The following is a 15,482-nucleotide window of genomic DNA, read 5'->3' as shown; positions in this document are numbered from 1 at the left end:
TTAAATGAAATTGTTAGGAGCATGAGCCATCCATCCATGGATTGGATGCTTTAAGTTCCAAATGAGATTACAAAATGGATTTTTGAATCTCATTTGCCTTCTCCTTTCTCCTCTTGAATTATAGACTAAAAACTATAAAACGTACTTACAAAAGCTCCTATGAACCGAGCTTTCAAACTAAGAAATAAGAAGAGAGAATTGTGTTTTTTCTTAAGGGAAGAAGTAGTCAAGGGAAGAAGATGTTCTTTGAATGAAGGAAATGCCTTCCTATTTATAGATTTTTCCCTGCCACCGCTGAGCTGCTTGTTTGCACAGCTCACAGCTGACCAAACCCTTCAGCATGGGTTTGGTCACTTGGTCAAGTAGCTTGGTCACCTCCTTAAGCTTGACTCACCAAGGCTAGTTGTGAGCTATGGGACCAGCTATGGTGAGCTACTCCTGAAAAGCCTATGGTGGGCTACTTGAAGTGAGGTCATGCATGACTTCATGGTTCATTGACGGCTAAGTTAATTCTGGGTGCACACCGTTGAGCACACATGTGGCACCGCTAAGCTGCCTACTTGAGCAGCTTTGACCATGCTGATTGAGACGTGGCGTGGTGTTTTCTTACCTGTTCAGGTGCCTGGTTCACCGCTGAGCACACATGTGGCACCGCTGAGTTGCCTGCTTGAGCAGCTTGGGCGTGTGCCAGGCTTGTGTCTGACTGTGCCAAGCTTGTGTTCTGACCGTGTCAGACTTTGTCTGGTGCTAGGCTGAGCGGTAAAGCAGGTCCGCTAAGCTGCTTGCTTGAGCAACTTGGTCTGTGCCAGGTTGGGTCTGACCGTTTAACTGAGCCAGGTTGGGTCTGACCGTGTCAGGCTGGTGTCCAGGTCAGCTCAGCGTAGCTTGGTCCATGCTAAGCTACCTGCTTGAGCACCTTGAGTTTGACATATTTTTCTTCTTGGACCATGAGTCTTTATTCTCTTTTCTTTTTCTTTTTAAATCCTACAAAACACATTAAAGAGAAATACAAACACAAATATACAAGATTGTGATATTTTATCCAAAAAGTATTTTTTTAAGTTGGTTTTTCTCAATTATGCTTAAGATAAATGCCATAAAAGTGTATGAAATTTAGGTATGTTTGGCACTTATCATGTGTTAAAATTTAAATCCCATTAATCGATTAACAAGAGGCTAATCGATTAAGTGTAGTAATAAAATAGATTGAACATCAGTTATGGGTTACATTTTTGCTCAACCCTAACCTCATGAGGTCTGTCCTCTTGCCTGAAATTGATCCCACAATTCATCCTCAAAATCATATTAGAACTATCCTTTCCCCTCTTTTTTCCTTCTCTAAGCATCCAATCCATCAATTAGGCTCAAATCGCAAAACCTAAGCTTACCCTCTTTCAAATTCTAACTTCGTATTTTATCCATAATCGATTACCCATCCAATAATTCTACAAACATGAGTAATTAGAGACCAAAGAGAGTGAAACATAGAGCTTGTGCAAACAATTCTCTGCGTCATCCTGGACGTGCAAGAAATCTCAGCGCTGAAGGTTCCTCTTCAACAAGGCAGAATCCTCCATTGGGTTTAGACCCATTTTATGCTCCTGCTCTTCAAGCAGAGAGGTTGGCTTGGTTCTTAAGCTGGAAACCTACATACATCTGATATGCCGACATGGGGTGGACGGTGGAGAAAGGATTTCAATTCCCACATGAATTGGAGGTACAAGGGGTTGTATGTTTTCTGGAATTAAATGGTAACATTTACCCCTCTCTGGTTCGGGAGTTTTATGCTAACTTTTAGTATAAGGATGGTGGTTATAAGAGTACGGCGAAAGGGAAGTTGATTTTACTGGGATGTGGGAGGATTATCTTGTGATGGTGGTTCCCTTGGAGATTGCAACTATGACAAATGGAGTATGTATGACTCTATAGAGGTGTATAAGTCATACTTAAGGGGACCTCATTACTTTGTCCGAGGTGAGCTCACAAAAGCATGTTCTTTAACCATACAAAATAGGCTTTTACACTACTTAACATCATACATATTGGTTTAGTGCAACACTAATCATGCGCAACCAATTGTAAATGATTTGAAGCTTATGTTTGCTGTTAAAGAAAGAATATTGATTAGCTGGCCCAATGAGATTCTAAAAATAATTTATGGTATTGTATCATCTTCTTCGATATTATTGGCTTGTGGAATCTTTATGTCACGTGTCATTGATCATTTAGAGATTGACACATTTGGTGCGAAGATAATTTCTGTATATTCCAGAGAGCATATGGTCCACGAGAACATCATTTTCAAGATGAGTATCTACAAATATGATGGTGAATGGTTGTATCAAGAGGACTACAGGACCACAATGGATTTGAAATGTCTGAAGAAGAAGGTGGTGAGCAAAACCAGGGACAATAAAATTTTGAGACATCTTTTATGCCTCAAGAATCTTCATTTGGTTTGGCTCATCTAGATGCCATGGAACAATGCTTAAATGAGTGTATCGACTCAAGGAACCAAAAATTTGTATCTAGGATACAATCTATTGAGGATAGGCTCATAGTGGAGTTTCAAAGACAACATGAAGAGAATCAGAGTCGATTCGAGCAACTTCACATTATGCTTATTTCCTTCGGTGGATTTCCACAACCACCTCTTAGCTAGCTTAGATTGTCTAGTGTGTCCTAGTTAGGTGTTGTTTTTAGGAGTTTTGTGATTTGTGTAATCTTTTGGTTGTTGCATTGTAATTTTCCAAACTTGTTAAGTTTGTCTTTGTGCTTTGACTTAAACAATATAATCATATAACATGCTATGAATGAATTGGTTTTGTGTTGTTAAAATTGATTTATGTAATGCTTTTATCACTTTTGTAAATCATTTGATCAATGGATGAAAGAATGTTAGTAATTTTCAAATATATTGCATTGATCTAATTGTGCTTAACTTTCAAAAAACAATGGGTGGTATATAAATGGAAAAGGCATAAACAAATGGTATCAGAATCAAATGCTTTCATGAAATGTACATAATCAGCATAAAACAAGTGTATGAAACCTGTGATATCAAACTGTATAAGTTTCTTGTATAGCATGTGGCTTGAACTGAAATATGTCATAATAATAGGTTTAACCAATTAAGCACAGGCCATAATCGATTAACCAACACCTAAAATGCAATTTTGGGTAAAATTAAATCACACTTAATCGATTAAGCACTACATTAATTGATTAACTTCAGTAGTAATTGCATTGTTTGTTCTTTCTTATGGCAATATACTTTCATATATGACTTTGCATTTTGATCATGCCAAAAGGGGGAGAAAAGTTGTTGTTTATGTTATGCAAGACTTACAAGACAAAGGACACACATAGTTTGATGAAGATAAAAGATTGATAAAGACAAAGGATCGACAACATGGTTAATGTTCAAGGACAAGCTTGAGAGGAGAAGCAAATCAACAAACAACAAGTATCAACTATAAAGTCAAGACTCAAGTTCACACGAGGCAAAATATTCAAAAGAAGATCTAGGAGTTAATTATTTTTATATCTTTATTAGGTCTTAAGATGCTTTCTTAGTAAGAGTCCAGGCTAGGATGAACCTCAGTGAAAGTCTCACAAGCTAAAATCAATCACATCTAAAATGAGACTTACATGCATACATACACGACTTACAAGCACATACATACATACATGATCACATGTTTTGAATACATTTAAAAAGTGTTTTAAATCATACATCATTCAAAGGCATGCATCATTAGTTTATAAATCATGTAGGGGGTTCATTCATCATTTGAAATATATTTTAGAAAACAATTAATCAATTAACATATGTGTTAATCGATTAATCATTGAATTCCTTGGGAACACATTAATCGATTAAATGAGGAGTTAATCGATTAAGGTGGTTACTATTTTTGTTTTATGATATTTTCAAGAAACCCGTTAATGGATTAAGGTTAAGTATAATCGATTAACTTCAGTTAAAAACAGAATAGTATTTTAACCCAAGTTTTTCATATTGCTTAATAATGAATTGAGAGAGATGATCTTTGATTCATAGAGGGAGAACAAATTTTCGAAACAAAGAGTTTTACACATTATTCATAAAATCATTGAGCCCAAACTTTCATATCTTTAGAAAAAATTTAAAAGTGTTCTTTTGAGAAAAGAAAAGGGTGAAACTTTACAAGATACACCTTGAGCTTTTATTGTCAAATATTTGTGAAAAAGAAACCTTGCATCATACGCTTCTACTCTGTAATTGTGAGATATTTTATAAGGGTTCTTAGATTCTGAGAAGAGTGTAAAATGGTTAGACTAAGGCATTGACACATTCTCTTGGTATGTTTAATCACCATAGAAGGATGATAGGTTTGGAAAAACCCTAGCTGCGGTTAGATAAGTGTCTTCATAAGAAGCAAGAGGTATTGGTATTGAGCGATACTTAGGATGGGGCTAGAGTCACGAATGGTGTGGTATCCTAGTAGGCGATCTTAGTTGTCAAACCAAAGTGGGGGCTTAACGGTTCCAAGAAAGTAGCATCTTGCGTCTTGTATTGGAATTGTGTTAGTAAAGAACATTGATTTTCCATAGTGAAGAAAAATCTCCCACGATCAGAAGGGGAGTCCTAGATGTAGTTTGCAAGTGGTCCCACAAATGAACCAGGATAAAAGCTGAGTCTCATTCTTCTTTCCTTTATCTTTTTACATTATCGCATTACTTGATTTACTTAACTTGACATGCATATAAATTCTCTCATAATTGCATATTCTATATTGTGCATTTACTATTCTTAATTGTTTGTAATAAGTGTATATAAGTTTGGTTGAATCTTGGTAATCTTGGAGATCGAAAGAAAACTGTACTGAAACTGAACTACATAATCGATTAAGTTCATTAGTTAATTAATTAATAGAAGATCAAGTTAATCGATTAAGTCTGTGTATAATTGATTAAAAAGTGTGTAATTTTATGTTTCCTCTTTGTTTATCGAGCGACAGTAATTGTGTATTGTATCACCTATTCACACCCCCCTCTAGGTGAGTGACAGAGCCTTGTGGGACCCAACACCTGAGACCCATATCCTACATTCTGTTTTCTTTGAGTGTGAGACAAAAGTGCATATGTGATCTCATCCAGTTTGATTGAATCTTTCCTGTACGTCAATGTTGTCACCAAGTGTTCATAGGAATTTGGCAAAGAATACAGTAATATTATTGCTTTATCCTCATCATCAACCTTCACATCAAGTTTCTACAAGTCATTGGTCACTTGATTGAAAGTGTTGAGATGTTGTTGCAAACAAGCACCTTCCTACATCTTCAGGCCATAGAGTCTCTGTTTCAAATATATCTTATTTGTTAGAGAATTGGACATGAACCGCTTCTCTAATGTCTCACATACCTCTATTGGTGACATTAGAGCCATAACATAATACATCACCTCATCTGATAGACAGAGTCGTATGGTTCCTACAACCTTCTCCTTCAACTCTTCCTAATCAAGTTAATCCACACTATCTGGTTTATTCTCACGCAATGTCTTTGATAGACCTTGTCGAGCCAACACATCCTTAACCCTCCTTTGCCACAATCAAAATTACCCGTTTCATCGAACTTCCCCACCTCGAATTTAGCATCCGGTTAAGAGCCATATGATACCAATTGTTGTTGGGAACAAGTGAACAATCAAATAGTAAAGAGTGTAGAGAAAAGAGAATAACACAAGTGATTTGGTAACGAGGTTCAACCAATTGTGCCTTGTTGATATTTTTGGTACGGCAAGTGAACTATATCGTTCAGGTAACAAGTCCAATAAATACCAGGATATCGTCCTCAAAGAGCAGAATGGATTTATACTAATTCTTGAAGAAGCAAATTGAGTATATATTTACAAAATTTAGAGTTTTGATATTCGTTTGGTTTTTTAATAGAATTGTAAAAATATAGAATTTTAACTATGAAATTAAATGAGTTGGGAATGAAGTTCATCGTTCTTTCCCTTTGAAATCCTTGGATTCAATTCCATATAACTTGTGAAGTTACAGATTTTGATGCACATTTTCTTCAAATCATTTATATCAATTCATTTAGTACAAAATCCTTAGATAATTACTCAAATACCAATTCTTTGGTTATTTAACTAATTATCTAGCCTTAAGTTTAATGTAAAATCAATTCATACATCATTGTCCATTCCTAGAGCAATGATGTATCAAGGAAAATAAACCAGATTGATACCAAGTTTAACTCTCAGTTAAACTTGGATCTAAGATCAAGAATTCAATAGCAAAGTAAATTCAAGCATTAAGCACGGGATAAACTTCCCAAAATAAAATAATTGAATACATTAAAGAGTTGAATCCAATAGTACAAAAGTTAGAAGATTACATTTCAATCCCAATACTGATGAACTAGCCACTCATCTTTGCCATTACAATACTCTTATCATGAGAAATTACAACAAATTATAGATCTAAAGTCGTTCCCACGACTTCTCTCTTCCTTTCTCGTGTTTCTCCCTCTAAAACTCGTGTAGAAAAATTTTGGAAAATGGTTGGATAACTTCTTTTCATTTTCATAAATGCCTATATTTGTTCCAGACTTCTGGTCTCTCGCTCAAGTTAGAGATTCTCGCTTGAGCGAGAGAAATAACCACTTTCAACATGAACACATCGCTTGGGCGAGGACTTTTCTTCTTCAATTGTCGCTTGAGCGACAATCCCTTGCTTGGGCGAGGGACAGACATGGATTTGAGCACTTTTCACCTCCATTTGTCGCTTGAGCGACAGTCTCCTCGCTTGGGCGAGGGACATTCTTCCTGCTTGGGCGAGGTCGTGGCTCAGGCGAGAGGTTTAATGTTCAAAAGCCCCAAACTTCTCCTTTTTGTCCTATTTTTCATGTTTCTTATTCTGCAATTGACATAAACACATGTAAGTTCCTAAAAAAGACAAAATTAACTAAGTTCCTGGAAGTTGTACGCAATTTGCATCATGACTACACATTAAGTGCCCCAAAATCATATACATTTCATTCTCAAAATGGCACTTAACATGCCTATGTCCCTGGGAGCGTTGAGAGGCTACCACTATATATTATTAGAGAATAAAGATATGTGTTTGACTATTCTTCTCCTTGTTACATTAGTGTTACATAACATAAATATAAAACTCTCTACCCCAACCCATTTACATCATCCCAAACCTATAACTTGTATTGATGTTATTTAGAGAATATGAGTCATTGCACAACAAAGTGCATTAGAGAGAAAGTTTTAGTAGCTCCTATTATAGAAAATATGGTAGAATCACACCTTTGGTGGTTTAGACATGTGTGGAGAAGACCGATAAAATCTTCCGTAAGGAGAATAGATCAAATGGAGGCCAGTCCATTCCTAGAGGAAGACCAAGAAAAACCACAAGTAAAATGATTCAGAAAGACCTTACATATGCTATTGTTCAGTCTATGTAGGTGATCTCACCAAGTGGGGTACAGGCTTGATTGTTGTTTAATAAATCTAAGAGCCCAACCTGTCCTAAATAATATGTTGCAATGTAAAGACGTTATAGAGAATTGTGAACTTACAATTTCTAAATAAATGATTGATGCATTTGTATCATTTAATGTAGTTAATTCCGCATATTATCAACCTGTGATTAATGCTATTTGTGTCATGGGTTCAGAGTATAAAGCTTTAATTTTATGTAGTTAATGACTACTTATTTAATAAGTGGGTTGATGATATAAAGAAGCTTATTGAAAGTTATCACAATATATGGAAACATATTGGTTGTACTTTTATGATAGATGAGTGAACTGATCGATGTAAGAAAACCTTCATTGATATTTTAGTTTATTGTCCTAAAGGCATTGTTTTCTAAAATACGTTGATATTTTTCAGTATTCCAAAATTGCAAACTTGATTTATAACCTTTTCAGGTAAGTAATTTTATTTGTTGGCCTAGAGAATTTTTTTCACATAGTGACATATAATACTAAAAACTACGTTGTTGCTTGTAGGTTATTAGAAGATGAGTTTTCGATGTTATATTGGTCTTCTTGTGTTGCTCATTGAGTTAATTTGATGTTGTAGGAAATATGGAGGTTAGAAGAAGTTACAAACTATGTCACAAGTTTCTAATATTACTAAATACATCTATAATCATTGTTATTAATTATATTTGATGAGAAAACATACAAGTTTTGGAGAAATTCTTCATCTGACCCCAACTCGCTTTGCTACTAATTGTGTTGTATTGTAAATTATTTTGACTAAAAAGATGCAATTAGAGCCATGAAAACATCTAAGGAATGGACAACCTTAACTTATGCCAAAGAAACCAAAACAAAGAAATTGTGGAGAAAGTCCTAGATTGTGGAGAAAGTCTTAAAAAAATTTGCGTATACCAATTTGTCCCCAAACAAGCATAATTCAAACTAATACTCAAAAATAGTCTCTCCATGAAGTCATAAAAAATGCTAAAAATCAACTTGACCCACATTTAATATTTTTGTGGACAATTTTTAATTTTTTAATTTTCAAGGACCAAACAATAAGTATCTAATCAAATTAAAATAATAAGTATCATCATATATAAAAATATTAAAATATTAATATCAAATCACACCATTTAAATAATCAAATCAAATAAATTACATATTTCACAATTTATATCTACATGACTTCATATTTTGAAAACATTGATGATCAACTTGTCAATATTGTTGAACACTTCTCGCTCAACATAAGTCATTTGACAATCATTTATCTATATATCTTTCATTCGATTATGCAATCTATTTTCCACAATCTTAATAGTTGAAAAGACTTTTTCTACGGTTGTTGTAACAATAGGAAAAATAATTTCTAACTTCAAAAAAAGATAAACTAAAAGGTAAAATGTGTCTTTCACTTTCAAAGAAGCAAATTCAGTCATGTTACGCATATCAATGATGTAAGACTCAAGTTGATTATCAATCATCATCAAATCAATTAAACAAAAATCAAATGATCAAAATTTGCAAATTTACCGAGTTTTACTATATCAAAACTTAGAACAAATTGATTCGACTCAAACAAAACATAGTAAAAAGTAGGTGAATATTTGTGTCCATTGGAGAAATGATTATGAAGTTCCTTAAGTTGCATATTTACAATATAAAATAATTCCACCCAATAATAATTATTTGTTTGTCACAAAGTATGTAATTTAAAAAAATATATGTTCTACTTGTGAAATTATATATGGTATACATATTTTTTGAAAATTTTCAGGGGATGTGTTTGCACACCCTGAGCTGAGTGTGGCATCGTCCCTATTTGGTTCTATTAGTTTGGCGATTTCCACCCACAAATGAAGGTTGTTTCAGTAACGAGATGGGGCCAATTGAGCTTGGTGATGTCCATTTGCAAATTTAATGGTGAAAAGTTAATCAAACCACCGGAAAGTGTTGACATTTACAATAATAAAGAGATTCTCACATCCCATTTATTTCTTTGCTGCATTGTTATGATCTTAGCAAGGTAAAAACCAGTGAACTTTATTTCTAATGTTAGATCAATAAAAACAGAGACATTCTTGAACCCACATAATACAATGAATGGCTCTTATCATGACTCTAAATTGGTTTCACTTGCCTAGACTCTCAATAACAAAATCACGAGGTAAAGACTAAAGAGTAACCAGAATGTGAAAGGAAAAACTTGGGTTTCATCTAATAATCATGTCTCAGTTTCTCATCATTGGTGGGTGTTTTCATGGTCAACCCAAAGGCACTGTATTTTTCTTCTAAACCAACATTAGTTTTTCTAATAAGGAATATTAGTTTAGAATTAAAACCGTCTTTCACTGATAAGTGGGGAGCGTAATTTTCCTAAAGAAAATGGGTTTGTCATTTTCATAAACCTCTGGATTATTTATGTAATTCCATCCTTTAAAATTTGCTCATACCCTATTGACTGTTCATATCAGACATGACACAATCTTCCAATAATTGTTCAACAAAAAAGAACTTATGTTGGTACTGGATGTAGTTATGTACATGATACATGGTTCCATGTTTTGAATGAGAGGAGGAAAAAGAACAAAAGGAAAAAAGTTGAACAAGATCCAGACAAACATATTACTGAGAAAACTCATGAATAGAACAACCACCCTATTTAAGCCAGCAGTACTTATAGAAGATGAAGCGTATATTTATTAGGAATCGACGCTTACTGAAGATGAGACGGGAGATACACATGGAAACCAGTACCGTCGTTTACCATCTCTATGGCCATCATCAATCATTGCAAGTCCTTCCTGCCCGAGCATTCAATTTCACATTTTTCGATTAAATCCGGGTTTGATATATTAATCAGATGAGAAAGACAGGGATTTCTTAAAAAGATGTTAGCTATCTTACGTCCAGTAATGTATCAAGGGCATCAATGGCACGACCCGAAGTCCAAGACAGCCGCCTCTCTACTTCATCAACAGTGACAAAGCCTTGAGCCTGTATCATAGGAAGTGCAATAAAAATGTCAAAACACATTAATCTTTAGCAAATACCAAACTGATTGCACAGCCTCTTCCTAGTTGCTGCACTAGGAATCCAAGTTCTAACTAATGTCAATCAAATTAAACCACACCATGGATGAAGCTCCCAGGGCTCAAACTACAATTTTCACACTTCTGCGCACAACTAGTTTATAAATGTAAACATCATTACAAAGATGACAATATCGAAAGCTAAATGGTTCAATTAAAGAATTGATAAACCTTAAAAAAATGACAACCATTACAAGGTACACTAAAAACGAAGTCCCTAAGTTCGTCTAGTAATAAAGAGACAGCAACCGCGAAGTTCTGTACCATTTATTTCATTATATTTCTCGCATTTATCCTCATCAAGCAATCACAAGGCAAACTCATAAGCAGCCCTGGTCCTGAGGGTAGGGGCATAGGGGGCGATGGCTAGGAGCCCATGAAAAATGATTGCCCAATTTGTTTCATGACTAATTTTGTTATGCAACTAATTGTTGCTGCTTTTATGAAGATTGGATGTAAATACACTATCTTTTTCATTGAATATTTTAGGGCCCTCACTTTTATTTCGCCCCGAGCCTATAAAACGTCAGGACCTCAGTCCTGCTCATGACTCTTTAGTCTTAAAGATTACACCCACAAATTCATGACTCATGTGAGCTCATAAGCCCATGACAAGAAAAAAGAAATGGTTGTTACCTGGGCAAGTTCTAAAATTTCATTGTGGTCTTTGTTCAACTCAGTTGGAACTGAACGAACAAGTTTTTTCTTTCCAACAGAAATAACTTCAAAACCATTACCCAGCGCCTGAAATTTTGTGACAGGTTTGTAAGAAGAAATATCAAAGAATCAACATGCATGCAACAAGTCTCTCTGCAATTGGAGAAACAGAGGTGTATGATTCAGAAAGATAAAAAGGAAAGCACACCATTTACACCACTCCTGCAATCAACATGCCCTTCCAAAAGATACATGCAAGTTGAGTGCACTGTATGTAACTTATTTAATCCAACCATATATTGTTTGCTATTTGGAAAAGTCTTGGTCATTAGTTTTTTATCAGTCAAATGTCAACAATATCATCACTTAAGAATCCAGTATTTTCTAGTCTTTTAGAACCCATAAAGATCTACAAGTCTATAATTATTAGAGATTGATGACGAATTTTGTCCTTGGAATTCCTAGCTATACTTCCAGAAAACATAAGCTAATGAAGTTTGATCCTACAACTCAAAGGTAGACTTCAAATCAAAGTAGGATTAGTTAATGTCAAAGATATAAACATACAAATTGTTAATAGGATTGAACAATGAGATCTAGATGTGAACAATGAGATCCTAGAAGCCGTAAATATGATTGCTTTTAATTGGCCTTTATATAAGATTTCTCACGTAAAGCACATTTTACCTATACCAAAATCATAAAATGTAGTAATCATTATCTAGTTAACATGCAACCTAAAGAACAATACCTTCAGCTTACTAATAGCACGTAAGCAATCATCCTCGGAAACAGCTCCACGATCACTTTTTCGTCTTTGACGAAGGATATAACATAGTTCCTGTAGGTTTATCAGTCCTCCATTGAGAGATCTAGTGGCCAAGCAAATATCCACTATTTGAACTCCTGTCTAGCCAATTAGATCATCTTAGCATACATATTAAGAAAATAGTGAGATTTACTTTTTTATAAGATAAATATGATTTATTAAATTTAAAAAAAAAGATAAACAGATTGACAGCCATGTTGAATTATAATGTGAATGAAACCACAGAGAGGCTATATTCATATGGAACATCTTAACTTAGAAGATAAAAACAAAGTAAAGAATATATACATAGTTTTAATAATTATGATTTCTTTTGTAAATAGAATTAGAATACCAAATTAATAATTCAACAGGTGGAGAGGTTCTTCATAAGGTTAAGAAGACCACTCTAATCTTAACCGTAATCTCTGACTTTATGCAAATCAAAGTTGTTTTAACATCTATTTCTGGAAATGATGTAGGAGCACAAATGCCAAAACAGTTAATGGTGGGGTTTTCCTTATAATTTCAAGATATTTGGTTAGCTTTTCTTTAGCTTATGTAGTTCGGTTTGTGGGCAGTACCTGAGGCCAAATTTATGTTAATTAAATGTTTCAGTGTTGTATTTGTAAGGCCCATGGACTCCTTCCTAATAGGTTTGGGTTAGTAATAAGCATTGTATATTGTATTTTGGAAGTTGTTTTCTTGTAACAGTGTGAAAAAAATGCTAAAGAAAAATTACTAGTTACATTCATAATATTAAGCCATCTTCGATACCCTACAACTTAAATACAGAGACATGATCAAAGGATGATATACTAAAAGAACAATCACAAGTAAACCTATAGCTTTTGAAGATGTTATTCATAATAAGCTCAAGGTGGAACAGTATATGCAACAACCACAAATTGAAGATTTGTTAATTGAATAAAGGATACAAGAGCTGAACTCCTACTGGTAGGACAGAGATTACACTGTTTTAGATCTGTAGTTACACATTTTCCGAACATGGTGATAGAGGGGGACATATGCTTAATATATTTGAGATAATTGTTTCGAATTGTAGACCACAACACCTAATGCGGCCACAATATTGCGATTGAAGTGACTGCTGGAACAACATCACACCGCAATTGTGGTGTGACACCAAATCACAATGAGGTGGCCGCATCGAAACACATTTGGGGCGCCTCAAATTCAAAAGAAAAATTTTAATCATAAAAAAGTCCACACCGCAACAGGCCACAATCGCAGTAACCACAATCATGATTGCAATTGCAGTAACCGCAATCGTGAATGTAATCGTGACCGTAACAGCAATTTAAAACACTGGTTGAGACTAATTAAATTGCAAGATGACCATGTGCAGTGTGATACTTACGCAAATAACTATGGCCTTTATCCAATGTTCCCCTAATACTTTAAAAAACTTCCTGATGCTAATGTTTTCTTGCTAAAATGAACCCATGAAGTATAGTATAAATTCTACTATTCCTTCTTTTCAGAATGACATCCGAGTTCATAATAGAAGTCACCAATTCCCAACAGCTCTACCCACAAACCCTTATTTGAGACCAAGGGGTCCACTCTAATAGCACAAATCTCATGAAACTGCAGTTTGAATGCAGAGTGCTTGCTGATGTCATTCTGAACGAAAGATATTAGACATTAAAAAGCTGCCTCACCCTAATTTATCAGAACTTGTATTCTTATTTACAACAATAAAATCTGCAATACTAAATCCAAGCCATATTCCTACTGTCCAAATTCTAAGACTATTACATATAGTTCAGACACTAGAAACTCTATCATTACTTGTCTTATCCTACATTTTATACTCTGATATTCCAAATCAGTTATAATTGCATATCAATATCTGTACCTAACAAATCCATACATGAACAAGATTAAGAAAGATATTACCAACCGAGTTCATAATAGAAGTCACCAATTCCCAACAGCTCTGCCCAGAAACCCTTATTTGAGGCCAAGGGATCCACTCCAACTTTAGCACACATCTCATGAAACTGCGATCTGAATGCTGGGTTCTTGCGGATGTCATTCTGAAAAAAATATATTAGCCATTTGATTTCATTTAATCATGACTTCATGAGTTATGTAAAATTTTATGACTAAAAGTAGGATTGCTTCAAAAATCTAACAGATAATACATGAATAATGCAAATTATTACTACTTAGTCAACCATGTAAGGTTGCTTGCCTTGTGACCAAGGAGGTCATGGGTTCAAATCCTGGAAACAAATTCTTAGCTTGCAAGGGTAAGGCTGCATACATTTACCATCCCAGACCCCACCCACTAAGTAAGAGTCTTGTGCATTGGGCTAGAATTTTAATCAACCATGTCTGGTAGAACTTAGAAGAACACTCCTAACAGACTAAACTTGACTACCATAACTTTTGAGCCACACCATCAGCATCATAGGTAAAACACATCAAGTTCATCCTATCCTCTTCTTGTAGAATCCCATTCTCAATTCATAGAAACTACAACATTTAAATCATTGCTAACGCAATTAACCTCAAACACATTGAAGGCATGCTTATTTACGCTTTTTCCACACACAAAAACAAGTGATTATTATGATATAAGAAGTCACTTTGTACACTTGCTTATTTGTTTGATCGGGCTTTTTACAAATAAAAAAAACAGAAACTGGAAAAAGGGTTAATTATTTTTCAGCTTCTGAAGAAAATCACTTTAGCAAAATCACTTTTTAAAGAATAGACAAACGGTTCCAAATGTTTATCAGGATCCCTGATACTACAAAGCTACAAAATTCCATTACTTTTCACTTAAAAAAAAAGCAAACCAAAGTGCCAGAAATCATGAATAAAAAATCTGATTTTGCCTTTAAAAATCAACCTCTGAAAACCCAATTCATTTTCTTAGCATTATTGAAGAAAAGGGTTAAGAAAAACAAAAACCTTATGCTTTCTTGCAAAATCTTCAAGCTGAGATCGAAACGTGGCAAGTTGTTCCTTCATGAGATCGGTTCTGATTTTGGCTACATTCTCACCCAATAAACGAAATTGATCTCTTGCTGCTGCAGCTGTCTGCAACCCTCCAATCCCAGGCCTTCTTCTCATCCTTCTCAACTTTGCTTTGTTTTGTGAAAGGTGACTTTTTCTCTCTCTTCAACTTGAATCTCTTGAATGATTAACGACCAGTTCTTTTCTACAGTGATGCTGTTACAATCTTGACCTTTGATTCAATGAACAATCACAATCAGTGATTGAGAATTGAAATGAGATAAATAAAAATATCAAAATGACAACTTTATCCCCTAATCCATTTTCCCTTTCTTCTTCCACCCTTGTGAAACAAAGTTGGTATAAGGGATGGCAACAAGAGTAGCTGATACTCACCCAGTTTTCAGTTTTAATTATTTACATATATATATATAT

General features: G+C 34.6%; 1 protein-coding gene across 1 annotated transcript; it reads right to left on the bottom strand.

Annotated features, from left to right (window-relative positions):
* On the bottom strand, positions 10,009–15,284 carry LOC109327228 (vacuolar protein sorting-associated protein 22 homolog 1). Its single transcript, XM_019560310.1, has 6 exons — positions 15,003–15,284; positions 13,984–14,119; positions 12,000–12,154; positions 11,228–11,335; positions 10,407–10,496; positions 10,009–10,303 (listed from the first exon to the last, which is right to left on the bottom strand). The coding sequence occupies exons 1-6, from the start codon at positions 15,162–15,164 to the stop codon at positions 10,202–10,204; spliced, it is 753 nt and encodes a 250-aa protein (XP_019415855.1). The 5' UTR covers positions 15,165–15,284; the 3' UTR covers positions 10,009–10,201.

Source organism: Lupinus angustifolius, chromosome LG14 (genome assembly GCF_001865875.1).
Source record: "Lupinus angustifolius cultivar Tanjil chromosome LG14, LupAngTanjil_v1.0, whole genome shotgun sequence".
NCBI classification, from domain to species: Eukaryota; Viridiplantae; Streptophyta; class Magnoliopsida; order Fabales; family Fabaceae; genus Lupinus; species Lupinus angustifolius.
The sequence above is the reverse complement of the archived record's forward strand: the minus strand, read 5'-3'. Positions and strand labels throughout refer to the sequence as shown.

Excerpts from the sequence above, each read along its gene's own strand:
- LOC109327228 (XM_019560310.1), bottom strand. The coding sequence starts at position 15,164 with ATGAGAAGAAGGCCTGGGATTGGAGGGTTGCAGACAGCTGCAGCAGCA. Across the intron at positions 12,155-13,983 it reads TGACTTCTATTATGAACTCG|GAGTTCAAATAGTGGATATT; the intron begins GTTGGTAATATC and ends TTGGCTAGACAG. Across the intron at positions 10,497-11,227 it reads AAATTTTAGAACTTGCCCAG|GCTCAAGGCTTTGTCACTGT; the intron begins GTAACAACCATT and ends CCTATGATACAG.